At 26.8% G+C, this 15,000-nt stretch overlaps 2 protein-coding genes and 2 long non-coding RNA genes across 9 annotated transcripts in view; 1 reads left to right on the top strand and 3 right to left on the bottom strand.

The window, feature by feature from the left end:
- The window catches only part of tmod (tropomodulin), a 69,925-nt gene extending 68,845 nt beyond the window's left edge, over nucleotides 1–1,080 (bottom strand). For 2 of the 6 annotated variants that reach the window (XM_035886470.2, XM_085663073.1), the window contains exon 1: nucleotides 495–1,080. In XM_035886470.2, the coding sequence (XP_035742363.2) occupies nucleotides 495–728 (234 nt within the window). In that variant the 5' untranslated portion in view covers nucleotides 729–1,080. The remainder of the gene's footprint in view (nucleotides 1–494) is intronic. The other 4 variants (XM_085663074.1, XM_035886472.2, XM_035886474.2 and 1 more) reach the window with 4 other exon arrangements.
- Nucleotides 1–15,000, top strand: part of LOC146872363 (uncharacterized) — a 94,590-nt gene that overhangs the window by 47,258 nt on the left and 32,332 nt on the right. The gene's annotated exons all lie outside the window — the stretch shown is intronic.
- Nucleotides 3,189–5,629, bottom strand: LOC118450600 (uncharacterized). Its single transcript, XR_014983372.1, has 2 exons — nucleotides 5,494–5,629; nucleotides 3,189–4,529 (listed from the first exon to the last, which is right to left on the bottom strand). It is a non-coding gene; the product is annotated as an uncharacterized LOC118450600 (long non-coding RNA).
- LOC118450599 (methylthioribose-1-phosphate isomerase) lies at nucleotides 5,435–9,572 on the bottom strand. Its single transcript, XM_035886457.2, has 5 exons — nucleotides 9,304–9,572; nucleotides 8,326–8,561; nucleotides 7,984–8,192; nucleotides 7,692–7,900; nucleotides 5,435–7,512 (listed from the first exon to the last, which is right to left on the bottom strand). Exons 1-5 carry the CDS (start codon nucleotides 9,433–9,435, stop codon nucleotides 7,240–7,242), a joined length of 1,059 nt encoding a protein of 352 aa, XP_035742350.1. The 5' UTR covers nucleotides 9,436–9,572; the 3' UTR covers nucleotides 5,435–7,239.

The raw sequence follows: 15,000 nt of genomic DNA on the forward strand, positions 1-15,000 counted from the left end.
AAAAAAAAAAATATTGCAGAAAGAAAGAATAAAAGCGAAATTAATTAATTAATCGATTAATTGCAATTAATCGGACGATTAAAATAAATATCTGTTAAATATATTGATAATATACAAAACATTTAGTATATCCTTTACGCTTGTAACAATTACGTAAAATATATAATATGTATTCACGCGTATATACGCCGAATATATATATATATATATATATATATATATATATACATATATACATACATATTTGTTTATTTAATCGTGTGATATAGTAGTAGAGAGATATAAAAAAAAAGAAAAAACGAACATGCTTTCGTAAAAGAAAACCGTGGTCGTCGTCGTCGTTTCTTTCGATGTATTTAACATATATAATTATAAAAAGAAATAAAATTCATAGAGAAAGATTCATAAATAGTGTCAGGGCGTAGGGGTAGGGGTAGGTGGAGATATGGTTGTATATAAATGTCATATATTTTGTATAAATGTCATCAACTTACTTCTTGGATCTTATAGTTGGTACGGATGGTCTTACGTTTGGTAGTAGTGACCTCGTAGGTCTCCTCGACCGTGGACGAGCCATCATCATTTTCATTCTTCGTCTTTCTACTTGTCTTTTCCTCCTTCTCCTCCTCCTCCTCTTCTCCTTCCTCTTTATCCTTAATATTATCAAATTTTCTCCCTTCCACGTTATCGGCTGCGACGGAATCGTAATGATCATCCGTCACATCCATCCTAATCAATCGTTTCTTTCGATTTATTAAAAATTTCTCACGCAAAATTAAGATTACACACAATTAAATTTTCGAGAAGAGAGATTTATAGAAAGAAAAAAAAAAAAAAAAAGAAAAAAAACCAAAGAATTTCTTTTCGACGTAGATCAAATTCTTCTCGCTCCTTTCCTCTTTTTTCTTCTTCTTCTTCTTTTTCTTCTTCTTTTTCTTTCACTCTTCTTTAATTCTAACTTTTAATTCTTTCTTTATACGTATGTGTGTGTAAATATGTATATATATATATATATTTCTTTTCTCTCTTTCACTCTCTCTCTCTCTCTCTCTTCTTTTTCTTTATTTGTTTTCCACGTTAACAACCGATCATCGATAAATATCGTCGATACAATTTGATACAAATTGAAATATAAGAAGAAGATGATGACGTTGATGACGACGATGATAATAATAATAATAATAATAAGAAGAAGAATTTACAAATATAAAAATTAACACAATAAAAAAAAATATATATATATATATATATATAAGTACGAAAATGGATTTGTTTGAAAAGAAATGTTCGAAAAGAAATATATTGAATATGCTTAGGGATGGTAACGATGATAAATAAAAAAAAAAAAAAAGAAAAAGAAAAAAAAGAAAAAACGAACGGCAACAACGGCCGACAAACGATAACGGTAATAACAGTGATTAAAAAAAAAAAAAAAAAAAAAAAAAAATAAAAAAAAAAAAAAGAAGAAGAAACAACAACAACAACAACAAAGAGAGAAACGAATAAATATAATGTTCGATTGTAACTATTTATTCTCCCCGGGGATCGTCAATGACGGCGACGTATTTTACGAAGTTCGTTCTGCGGAGTGACTATTCGTACTAAAAACCACCGACAACGTCCTACGTTTACGTACGAGAGAATCACGCTACGACGACGACTACGACGACGATGATGACGATGACGACGACGACGACGACGACGACAACGACGACGACGAAGACCACGGATGTTCTTCGAGTTAGCTTTACTCGCCTTTGCGTTTTTCAACGATCAAAATAGAACTTCGGAGTTTTCCCTTAGGAATACAGCGTACCAACACACACCGTTTGGTTGATTTCCAAAAGCTCTTTGAAAGAGAAAGATAGATAGAAAAAGAGGGAGAGAAAGAGAGAGAAAGAGAGAGAGAGAGGGAGAAAGAGAGAGAGAGAGAACAATACGACTGTAACATTTGCCCTTTTAACGATTACCTTTCGTAGAAACGACGAAGCCCTACGAAAGGCCATCATCATTACAGTGATCCTCAAATTCGATTTCTTCAAAAAGAAAATAACAAAGTTAGAGTCTCTTATACGTATACGTATATTGTAAGTATGAATGATTTCAAATACGTAATCATTTTTTTTAACGTCTTCTTTCTAGTGATAATATATATGGGTATATGTATGTGTATATATATATATATTTTTTTTTTTCTTTCTTTCTTTAAATATATAAATGTATGTAAGAAATAAAGAGTCGTGTGTTTGTTTTATACGTCCGAAGGAGAGTTTGAGAATCGTTGGAATTGGCTTTGTCCGAAGAAGCCCCGAGATATCAATATTTTCTTCTTCTTCTTCTTCTTCTAGTTTTTTCTTTTTATTATTATTATTATTATTATTATTATTATTATTATTATTATTATTATTATTATTATTATTATTATTATTATTATTATTATTATTATTATTATTATTATTATTATTATTATTATTATTATTATTATTATTATTCTTTTAATATCGAAAGGACATTTTCGTCGTTCACTTTTTATTCTTTATTTTCTTTTCTTTTCTTTTTCTCGTTTTTCTTCTATTTTTTGCTTTTTTTCATTTTTTAAAGAAAGACAACACAAACGATCATTATAAAACAGTTATCTAATATTATTGTTCCTATTTATTTCTCGTCAAGGTTGAAATGTTTATTTGATTAAAAACGATAAAATAGAGATGGATTAAAATTTTAAGTGAAATTTGTTATAATAAATAAAAATTTTCTCTCTCTCTCTTTGTCTTTTTCTGAAATCATAATAGAGAATTACAAGTTTGTCGATCTATTAATCTAAATAGATAACGTTGACAATATTTGTTATTAAAAATTCTGATATTATTTATGTGGCAATTTAATTATATAATACAATTGAATTACGTCTGGCTTGCAAAAGTATAGTATACTATTGTTTTAAATTTATATATGTATATATTAATGTAGATACATAACATAGATAATAAACTATACTATAAACGAAATAATATTTGTTACTTAAAATACTATACATTATTATTTATTATTGAATATCAAAAGTATAATACAATTTTAAATTACGTTTTTTTCTTTCTATGACACAATATAATACAATATTAATATATATTGTATATTATTAAATTAGATATTATTTATGACGTAAATGATGAATTGACGACGTGAAAGTAATATTTGTTAATTGAAAATTTCATTCATTTTTTTATTGATTAAATCTAAATTTACAATAGAATAATATCTTGTTTTTACTATAGTACAATGTATTTTATTAGATCGGTTCGAATTTTTAAAATACCATCAATTATTTATTTTTTTTTCTCCTCCCTTTTTTTTCCTTCTTTTTATCTCTTTTTCTTTTTTTTTTATTATCATAAGATTTTTTTTTTATTTTTATTATTATAAATACAAACTTTGATATCGTTCATTAACAAATCCAATATATACATACTTATACATATATATATATATATATATATATATATATCTTCGTATAGGTATTAATAAAATATATTTTTTTCTTTTTTTCTTTCTTTTTTGTTTTTTTGTTTTATTATTATAAACACTGACTTCGCTAGAGAAACAAGATTTCGTCGAGGTTCTTTAGATGTAGTATTGAAAATGCATACGTCTAATACACGTTGCGGATTTTTCGAATGAATGTTATAGAAATGAGTATAAAGCTTCTTTCGAGTTTGGATCGTTTGTAAAGAAAAACCATTAGCCACGAAGAGGAAATGCTTTTCTAACGTAGATCTCGTATTACTAGGATATACATTTACCATTCAAATGTTCATTTTGATTTAAAGAAAGAGAAAACTGTATTGAAACGAAAGAGAGAGAGAGACAGAGAGAGAGATAGAGAGAGAGGGAGAGAGAGAGAGAGAGAGAGAGAGAGAGAGAGAGAGAGAGAGAGAGATAGTTTTTTCCTTTTTGTAAATTCCTTATTTTTATTTTAATTTATTACGAGAGGCCTCAAACGAAATGAAAAAGGTCAAGGGCAAAAGCCCCGGATTTTATTACTTTTTAATCTCTCGACATTTTTATTTATTTATTTATTTATTTATTTGTTTGTTTGTTTGGTTCAATATAGTCAAAGATCTCTTTTATTTATTAGAAAGAAAATCGGATTGAATGGTATTTTTTTAATTGGTCTTCCATTTCTTGTCTTTCTTTTTCTTTTCTTTTTTTTTTCTTTTTTTTCTTTTCTTTTTTTTTTCTTTTTTTGTTTTTGTTTACTTCGTCGTAAAAACCAACGAGTGCGATATGCGATAAGAGAATATATTTTCGATTAGGAACAGATTTCGTTTATTATTTTTGTTTTTTCTTCGACGAACTTGAACTCTTCAATTCATTACGATTATCTTCATCACGATTAGATGTTGTCGGATTTCTTGGTATGTATCCACTTAATTTATCCAAAGGTATACTGATTTTCAATTGATATTTAGGACGATTACCAACCTTCAATTTTTCTTCCTTCGTCGATGATAACTCATTCGATTGATCGGCTGAAAATAAATATAGAGAATTTTTTGTTTAAAGTATTAATAAACATTGTTAATTATAATTATTCTTTATTAAAAATTCAACGTGGATACGATTTCGTTGTTCGAGGAAAAAAGAGCAAAAAAAAAAAAGAAAATAGAAAAGAAATTGAAAAGAATATATTCAAAAAATTTTTTTCATTTTTAAAATATTAATATCACAAAGATTTCATTGTCAAACGATAATAGCAGTCATTCATTATGAGATTGATCTAAGTCTAATTAACGATGAGTTCTATCCTTTAAAATACAATATAACGAATGTCTCGTTATTAATCTGTTAAAACTGTGTTTATATTAATCGTATAACACTCGTCACGAAGAGATCGCTGATTTCTTTTTTTTTTTTTTTTTTTGCGTTATAATCGTCATGCGATATAGAAAGAAGAAAAAAAATTATCTCTTATGCCATTTATATCAAAATTTTAATGAAATTTTAATTTACGTTTGTTTAGAATTATTTTTGTTTATTAAAAAATTTACGAAGAACAATCTTAAAGAATAAAATCTATATATATATATATATATATATATATATTTATTTATTTTTAAATTCATAGATAAATAAATAATAACGAATATACATAAAGAACAATTGATCTTGTCGATGATCTTTTGTTAAAAATTAATATCCCAAAAGATCCATAAATTATTTCATTAAAAAATATATATATATATATATTTATATTTACATTTATATTATATTTGTTAATATATTTATTATATATATATATATATATATATATATATATATATATATATATATATATATATAAATACGTATTAGACTTACGTATATTCCTATTAGCCATTTTGTTAGGAATCCTGATACGTGTCTTCAATAATGAGATAAATAAATTTTGTGAAGATTTGCTTTTCTTTTTCTTTTTTTTTTTTTTGCTCTTTCCTCTTCGATGCGAATACGTACACATACATACACACCAATACACACACGAACACTCTTTCTCGATTGTTTTTCAAAGCAAATGTTGTTGCCTGATATATACATACACTTCGAAATCCAAGATTGAAATGAACAGACAAATCACAGTTTGCGACTGTTGATTTGCCTGAAAGAAAAACAAAACAACAATGATGACTCTCTTGTAATATATTATACTGAAGGACTTTTACGTGTGATAATTAAAATTAAAAATTTTCCATATAGAATATATCAATGAGAATTAAATTGTACGAATTGAAATTCTATTATAAATCTTGTTCGATAATATTTTTCTTCTTCTTAGGTTTTTTTGTCTTCTTTTTTCTTTTTTTTTTTTTTTTTTTTTTCGTATTTCATAAATCCGCAATATTTTCATTTAAAACATTTATTTTCATTCTTCGCTCATTTTCATTATTCCTAAGAATATTTATTTTCGATTTTTGTTCTTACGTTCTCCTTGGTCATAATTCAAAAGAAAAAAGCGAGAAGGAAGTAATGAGGTATAGAGAGAGAGAGAGACAGAGAGAGAAACAATGATACAGAGAGAGACAGAGAGAGTGAGAGAGAGAGAAAGAGAGAGAGAGACGAAATTCTATGGAGAGATTAAAGGATGAGCTTTGTCATTTTAGCATTTCGAGCTTACGTATTCCAGTTGATTTACGTCAGAACATGTTGCATCTTTAGTGATTCCATTAAAATTTGTTCCTCTCTCTTTCTCTCTCTCTCTCATTCTCTCATCATACTACCAGTTTCCTATAACAACTGATCGTTTAATCTCTCTGTTAATCTCCTTCATGCGGTAATCCCATGAATAATACAATCAGAGACAAGTAGAACATTGTAATCCGTTTCGTTATTTGTCAAAAGTAATAATATCATGTATCTTGTATTTGTCAATTTGTTTTTTTTTTTTTTTTGATGATCTTTCAGTAATCGAAATAATTGATCATGCCAATGTATATATAGATTATTATTCTCCATTTGTTGATTGAATGAACGTGTAAAACTCTGTGAAATAAAACAAGGAAAATACGTCTTGACGTTTAACAATGCAAAAGTTTTTCTTTATATTTTATTATTATAATTATCATTATTATAATTATCATTATTCATAATAATAATGTTATTATTATTATTATCATCATCATCATCATCATCATCATCATCATCATCATCATCATCATCATCATCATCATTGTCATCGTCATCATTATTATCATCATCAGTGCTAGATCGTATTAATATCATATTATTTTATAACAATATATCAATCAATGAGAAATTGATTTATCTTCTTCTTCTTCTTCTTCTTCTTTCTTTTCTATATTTTTTTTCCTCTCTCTTTTTAACAATTTATAAACGTTGTTTCGAAAAAGTCAATTAGGCTGTGGTTGTTCCTGATACAAAAATTCTTCGAAAAATTATAAAAAAATATATATTATACAATCGGCACACAGTTGGACAAATCTTCACGTCGTGATTTTTTACATTTAAATTCAAATATGTATTATGTTGTACAATTATTATATGCTATAATGAATTGTAATAATATTTAAAAAAAAAAAAATAATACTTAAGGAGGTTATTAAACCCTTTTGGCACTTGGTTCCAAATTTTTATGCTTGCATTGTTATTTGATCGATTATCATTCCTATTAATTCTCTTCTTATTATATTTTATTATTTAAATGTGTGTGACGTTAAGCGTATGCCAAATTATAAAAATATATTCTTATTGTAAGAATAATTTTATTAAATTTTTTGGCTTATAAACACCAACTTCCGTAATTATCCCTGTAATAAGACTGGCAGGAGTTATATCGAATGCCGGATTCCAACATTGTATACCAGATGCTGCAACACGTTGATCGTTTACATGTGTCATTTCTCTTTCAGGTCTCTCTTCGATAACAATATGATCGCCACTAGGTATTGCAAAATCAATTGATGTTCGTGGAGCGGCGACATAAAATGGAACGTTATGATATTTTGCTATAATTGAAATCTGCAAATGAATTTTAATATATTAATTTGTATGTTGATAAAATGACAAATTGTTAAAAAAAAAAAAAAAAAAAGGAACAAAAAATGGGGGAAGAAAAAAAAAAGAAATTAATTCGTGATATTAATCAAAACAAAAAAAAAAACAATTATAATAAATTTCTAATCGATTAATATTCTTACTTGATACGTTCCAATTTTATTGGCCGTATCACCATTTGCAGCTACACGATCAGCACCAACGACCACTGCTGTGATATTTCTTGATTTCATCAATGCTGCTACCATATTGTCACATATTAAAGTACCTGGTATTTTGTCGTTTACCAATTCATATGCAGTCAAACGAGCACCTTGATTGTACGGCCTTGTTTCGGTACAATAGACATGTTCTACGAATAAGATCTTTAATTCTTTACATTGAATATATTTCATTAATAATAATAACAAATATATAAGGATAAGATAAACTTACCAAGAACATTTCTTGCTTGTAAAGATCTAATTACGCCTAAAGCTGTACCATATCCAGCAGTTGCCAAACTACCAGTATTACAATGCGTTAATATTCTAACTGATGAATCCTCATTGACATTTTTCAATATCTCTAATGCACCATAATTTCCAATAGCTTTATTATCAGCAATATCCCTTTGTAACATAGAATCTATAGTATGTAAGAATCTGTAATAGATTTATCACTGAATATGAAATACTTTTTTGTTTTCTTTTTCTTTTTCTCTCTCTTTCTCTCTCTTTCTCTCTCTCTTTAAAAACGTGTGTTAAAAAATTAATTTCATGAAAACAATCAACTTACTGTTCTTTCATTTGTTCTACGGTAACAGTATCATCTTCTGTGAGTTTATTGATTAAACCGATAAGCTCCTCGGCTGCTATCTTGATATTAACAGCAGTAGGACGTGCCGATGCAAGATAATTTAATTTTCCTTCGACTTCTTGACGTAATGATTTTTTGTCTATAAAATCTTCATTCCTAACCTCCGTTGATAGACTAAGACAACCAACAATAGCAATGGCTGGTGCACCCCTAACCTAAAAAAAGACAAATAACATAATAATATTATTAGGTTATTAAAATATTTAACGTGAAACATAATATTGTTTAATTTGTGCGTAAGAAGTGTGAAATAAGACAAAAGAAAGAAAGAAAGAAAGAAAGAAAGAAAGAAAGAAAGAAAGAAAGAAAGAAAGAAAGAAAGAAAGAAAGAAAGAAAAGAATTGAAGAGAAAAAGGAATAAAAAACGAAAGAAAAGAAAAAGAAAAAGAAAAAGAAAAGAAAGAAAGGAAAAAAGAAAGAAAGAAAATACACGCGAGACTATTACAGCATATGAAAAAGCATATCACTTAATCACATTGATTATACGTTGTACGTTGATAACATATGCAAACATTGTAAAAATATATACGTAGATATGTATGTATGTATCTATGGAATATTGATAATATCAATACAAGTTTATCATTCGTGATTATATGAATATAATATCATAAAAATGGGCAACAATATGGTCTCGATTTATATTTTCATATATTATTAATAAAATAACGAAAAGATGGAGCATATAAATGTATAATAATAAAAATAATAAAGTGAAAATGATGAAAAAAAAAAAAAGGAAGAAAATATAGGACAACGTGTAAGAATATTTTCGTTATATATATATATACATATGTATATCGAAAAAATAATCGTAAAAATTTAACCGTCAGATTCGAAACGTGTTCTCTCTAAATTTACATACGTACGTACGTACATACGTATGTACCTACATACCTGCATCTTATTGATGACCTTCCAGCCATCCTCTACGCCCTTGACAACAATGTATTTAGAAACTGCTGGTAATAAAACTTGATCGAGAACTTCCAACTTTCCATCTTTCCACTTGATCGCCTGTAAGGTCATCGCAAGAAAACGATAAGGGAGACACGTTTACGGAGCCAACGAGTAAAGACAGCCGATCCGATGGATTTTATGAATGAAACGCAGCCGGCCGGCTGCCTGCCCGTCTTGCTGGCCCCTCTCACTCTCTCTCTCTCTCTCTCTCTCTCTTTCTCTCTCTCTCTCTGTCTCGCTCTCTCTCTCTCTCTTTGTCTCGCTCTCTCTCTCTCTCTCTTTCTTTCTTTCTTTACTACTAGAGCGCGTCACGAGATTGGCCATTGACGGTGCTGCCATCTTATGGCGGCTATTGCGAACTAGATTTTTAAATTACAAAGGAAACAAAATGTTTATCGCGTAAGTAAACTTGATAATTAATTTACGTAATGTTATTAATAATTATTGTAAGGAAACATTGTAATTCGTTTTGGAAAATTATAGAAAGAAAAAAGAAATATATATATATATATTAGATACTTTTATTAATACCGTCATACATATATATTTAATATATAATTATATTATTTTAATATTATATATAATATAATATTAAAATCAAGTATACTCTATATGACATCGTCTTCAAGAAAAAAAAAACAGAAAAAAAAGAAAAAATAAAAAAACCAAAAAGGAAAAAAAAAAGAACAAGGTTCATAAAATCAATAAGTGTCAAAAATAAAAAAGAATAAAAAAAAAAAGAAAGAAGAAAAAAGTCATAAAAAAAGTTTTACGATTAATTTTTACACTTGCTTATATAATTTATTCGTACGTTCATTGAAGTATCCATTAAAAAAAAAAAAAAAAAAAAAAAAAAAAAAAAAAAACCCAAGAAAGCGTAATATCAAAGTATAAGCAAAGTGTAAGGAAATAGTGCATAGGAAAGAGCTTAAATTAATGCTACGTTAAAGACTTGACTAATTTTTCTTATTGAGCTTTCGTGTTGATGGGTGGGGAGGAGGGTGGTGGGGGTGAGGGGGGGGAAGGGGAAATTAAATGAATCAGGAGTAGCAGTTTTTAAACGGTTAATTTTTCTATAATCCCAGACATTTACATTCGTTGGCTATTCGTTAAACTAACTTCTAGTTATTTCAACTACCGAATAAAATTTTCATTCATTCTCCCTGTGCTCGTCCATTCAACATTAAAAAAAAAAAAAGGGTATAACTTTTCAAACTGAAAGAGGATTTGTTTACAAGAACTCGTTAACATCGTTAACATGAATGTTTAAACGTTTAAATGAAAGAATCACAAATAATATGAGTAGTTAGTTCTCATTACTTAAACATTTTATTTCCTTTCCTATCTTTATCTCTATCTTTTCACGTTACATCATCTCCCTCATTTTTCACATTCTCCTTACCCTCATCCCCTTCTCACCCTTACCCTCTTCCAAACCTTTCAATTTTCTATCAAGAGTTTAATAATAATAGTACGCTCGTTTTATTCTTTTAATTTCTTTTAAATAATTTTTTTTCTCCCTTTATCTTTTTCCTCCATTTAAATCCTTTATCCCCTTGATCTCCCATTTTTTTTTGTCAGACTTTTATTTTTACTCATTTTTCTCACTTTTATATACTACAACATTAAAGATCCACGTTATACAATTATCGTTAATAATTAACGCATATAATTCGGATAATTAAAATAGGATCACGAAAGGGTGATTCGTTTAAATTTTTCGATTTCAAAATCAATCATTATATAATAATATATATATTATTATTATTATTATTATTATTATTATTATTATTATTATTATTATTATTATTATTATTTTATATAATTATAATCGTGAAATAATTCGAATTAACAAGTAAGTCGTTATATATGATTTTATCATATTCTGATAATATTGTATTTTACATTGATGAGGCAAATATGATGCTAATATATTTTTTCTTTTTTTTTCTTTTTTTTTTCTTTTTCTTGTACAACCAAGAAAGAGAGAAATGACACGAGACTCGAAAGGATTAAGTAAAATTCTACTTCAATCACTACTATTCTCAGCGGGATCCTTTTTTTCCTTCAAAGGAATATAAATCAACAGCCATTTTCTCCCTCTCTCTCTCTCTCTCTCTCTATATATATATATATATATATATATATATATATATATATATCTTTCTTTATCTATTTTTATCTTTCTGTCTTTCTATTTCATTCTCCTTCCTTCTTTTCTTTCTACCTCTCTATCTCTCTATCTCTGTCCTTATAAGGAAGAATTTGCAATCAGTATATCTTCAATATCCTTTACATCTCGAAAAAAAAAATTTGTATATATATTTATATATATGTATAAATCATTCCTCCCTTACTGTAATTACAATTTTCTTTCTTTTTTCTTTTATTTTCTTTTATTTTCTTATATTATTTTTTTTTCTTTCTTTTTTTCTTCTTTCTCTCTTTTTATCAACACAATTTTTATCTCGAATTATAATCTCTATTCGCGACTCAATAATGATTATTCATGTATAAATATATTATATATACATATATATATATTATTATTATTATTATTATTATTATTATTATTATTATATTTATTATTATTATTATAATTATTGTCATTATTATAATATAAACATATTATTTGTATTTTGTATACATAGAAAGATATATACATACATATATAAATACAGGTATACATATCGATCAATCAATCTCGAAAGACTCTCTCATACACTGTATTTCGTTTTTTAAATTCTCTTTTTTTTTTTTTTTATTTTATTTATTTTTTATATATTTTATCTTTTCTTCTTCTTTCTTTTTTTCTCTTTTTTTTTTTCTTTTTTTTTTTTTCCTTTTAAGTATACACTTACACAATCATTACTGTAACGTTCATATCTTAATCGAGAGGGTGCTTCTGATTAATGGCTTTCGTTTCTTTCTTTCTTTTTTTAATGATTGATTTTTTCTTTTTTTCTTTTTTCTTTTTAATTATTATAAGTAGCTCATTGTTAGGATAATACTATTGAAAAATGTCGGAGTAAAAGAGGAATTAGAAAAGAAAAGACGTTTTATTACGAAGAATGAAAAATGTTTGATGTTCGTTTAATTCTCAAATTATACCGACTATAACGACATTTTCTTTCTCTTTTTAAATTGTCCTTTGCCTTTTGTTTTTCTCGATTTTTTTCTTTTTCTCTGTTTTTTTTTTTTTCCTTTTTTTTCTCTTACCATTAACTAACTATCATCCCCTCTCGAACGAAGTTGAATAAAAATTCTGCTCTTTGTTCACTCTGTTCCGTCGTTTATCCTTTTTTCATTTTTTTATATTTAATTCTTCTTTATATACATACACACACACACACACACATATATATATATATGTATGTATATACTTTTCGTTTAATTTTTTTTTTTTTTTTTTTTTTTCTATCAAATACTTAGATCCTTTGTCGAACAAATGATTAACATTAAAAGGGATTTCATTCTTTATCTTTACCTCTGCATCTCGGTAAGATCATTTATTTATTTATTTTTTTTATTTCATTTTTTTCATTTCTTAATCCTACGTTGGAAATATGTATATGTTAGTATCAACGTCATATATTTATATAGATTTTAATAAAAGGAAAATACGAGAAATGAGAGAGAGAGAGAGAGAGAGAGAGAGAGAAAGAGCATTGTTAAATTTGTTATAACGTTACAAGGATATCGTAGAATTAACAGGAACGGGATTTACGTGTAGTCTCTCGTTTGAAAGAGGGTTGGACTTGGGGGTTTGGAATTGGAGTTAAAGGGAGGGAAGATTCCATGAGCATAACGATATGAATTTATGTTGTATAAAAAAAAAAAATCTTTTTTCATTTTTACATCCCCAATTAATTGGATTTTATCATTTTTATTTTTTTTTACATTTCATATGATCACATTGTATATATATATATATATATATATATATATATATATATGAAATATTTTATTTTGTTATTTGCGATTATAATCGAATTTGGCCAATGTATCTCTCGATTCATCGTTCGCATGAACAACTCGAATGGTTAAAAGAACGATAAAAAAAATAATATGTGTGTGTGTGTGTGTGTGTGTGTATAGTTAATTTATTTTAAATGAGAATCTCCAAACAAAAGAAAAGAAAAGAAAAAAAAAAGAAAGGAAGGAAAAAAAAAGATATAATAATCAGCCTTGAAACCTCAAATTTGTAAATGAAATGAAACGATGACATTTTAAATACGTAGATGATAAAACATTAATTTTTTTTTCTTTTTTTTGTCAGATCGTTTTTGTAACGCTTTTGTAACGTTTTTGTAACGTTTTTGAAGTTATATCATCGTTCATAAAAGATTTACATGGTTTAATGTCGAGGAAATAAGGATTTTAAAAGAACAAAAAAAAAGAAAGAAAGAAAGAAAGAAAGAAAGAGAAAGGAACAAAAAAAAAAAGATAAGGAAAAAAAGAAGAAGAAAAAAAAGAGAGAACAAAATAAAAAGCTAAAGAAGCTTTTGCTTCCTTTCAATTAATTTGATATTAATCAATCTGTATCTCTGTTAATTCAATTCTTTTTCTCTAAATATATATTTTTCCTTTCTTTCAAACAACAAATGGATTCATTTGGACCATTCAATGTATAAGTAGCTCACTTAGATATAAATTTATAAATTATTTATAATTATATTAGACTTTACTCAACATACATATATACATATATATATCCGTTTGTCAATAATGATAGATAGTTAAAGTTTCAAAAAATATTTTTATTCTTTAAACTTCTTTTGTACGACTTTTGTAAGTACGTATTTCGGAACAGAGAAAACGTGTTTTTCGTTTCTCACTCTCTCTCTCCCTCTCTCTCTCTCTCCCTCTCTCTCTCTCTCTCCCTCTCTCTCTCTCTCTCTCTCTTTCTCTTTTTCCCTCGTATAATGCCTTATATACGGTCCGTTTTATAGGCTAATATTTGCACAAGTTAAGTAGCCTAAACTTTTCCTCGTTCGATCGTAAAGATCAATCATAGAAAGTTTCATCTGTAACGAAGAAAAATAATAAGAATTATTAGAGAAATTATTAAAATCCAAATTAAGACATATGATCGTTATAAAAGAATTCTAATTAGAACGCAAAATACATTTCTAACGACGAATTTGTATATTTGCAAAAAAAAAAAGAAGAGAGAAAGAAAAAAAAAAGAAAAAGAATAATGAAAAATAAAATAAAGTAATAATAATAAAAAATACATGCAATACAGTAGCATGACGAAGTATAAACAGTACGAATTTTTATTTCTACGATATTTTTGTTGACGAATCTTCGAAACAAGTTAGAATCAATATCAAAAGATACCGATAATTTTCGGAATATCGATGATAGCATAGAACTTTCCATCCATACGAATATCTAAAAATGAAGAAATAAAAATATCGGAATTCTCGGGTTTATTCTTTTGCACTGGATACTACATTTTATCTCTACAGTTTCAGGATATTGAGAATGGCTGTAACATGTAAAACGTATACAAGGTAAAACAGATCCGATGATATTTCTATAACGATTGAATTCGTCACAGTCTTCAATATCGTACAATTGTCCTTTTGTTATATTCATATATCAATATGTTATAAACGAAGAAGACCT

The sequence above is a fragment of the Vespa mandarinia genome, chromosome 20, assembly GCF_050613455.1.
Source record: "Vespa mandarinia isolate Hongniang chromosome 20, ASM5061345v1, whole genome shotgun sequence".
In the NCBI taxonomy this organism is placed as follows: domain Eukaryota; kingdom Metazoa; phylum Arthropoda; class Insecta; order Hymenoptera; family Vespidae; genus Vespa; species Vespa mandarinia.

Bases quoted from the DNA above. Each gene is read 5' to 3' on its own strand.
- LOC118450599 (XM_035886457.2), bottom strand. From the start codon at position 9,435: ATGACCTTACAGGCGATCAAGTGGAAAGATGGAAAGTTGGAAGTTCTC. The intron at 7,901-7,983 runs GTAAGTTTATCT...TCTTATTCGTAG, and splicing joins ACAAGCAAGAAATGTTCTTG to AACATGTCTATTGTACCGAA. The intron at 7,513-7,691 runs GTAAGAATATTA...ATTCATTTGCAG, and splicing joins ATAAAATTGGAACGTATCAA to ATTTCAATTATAGCAAAATA.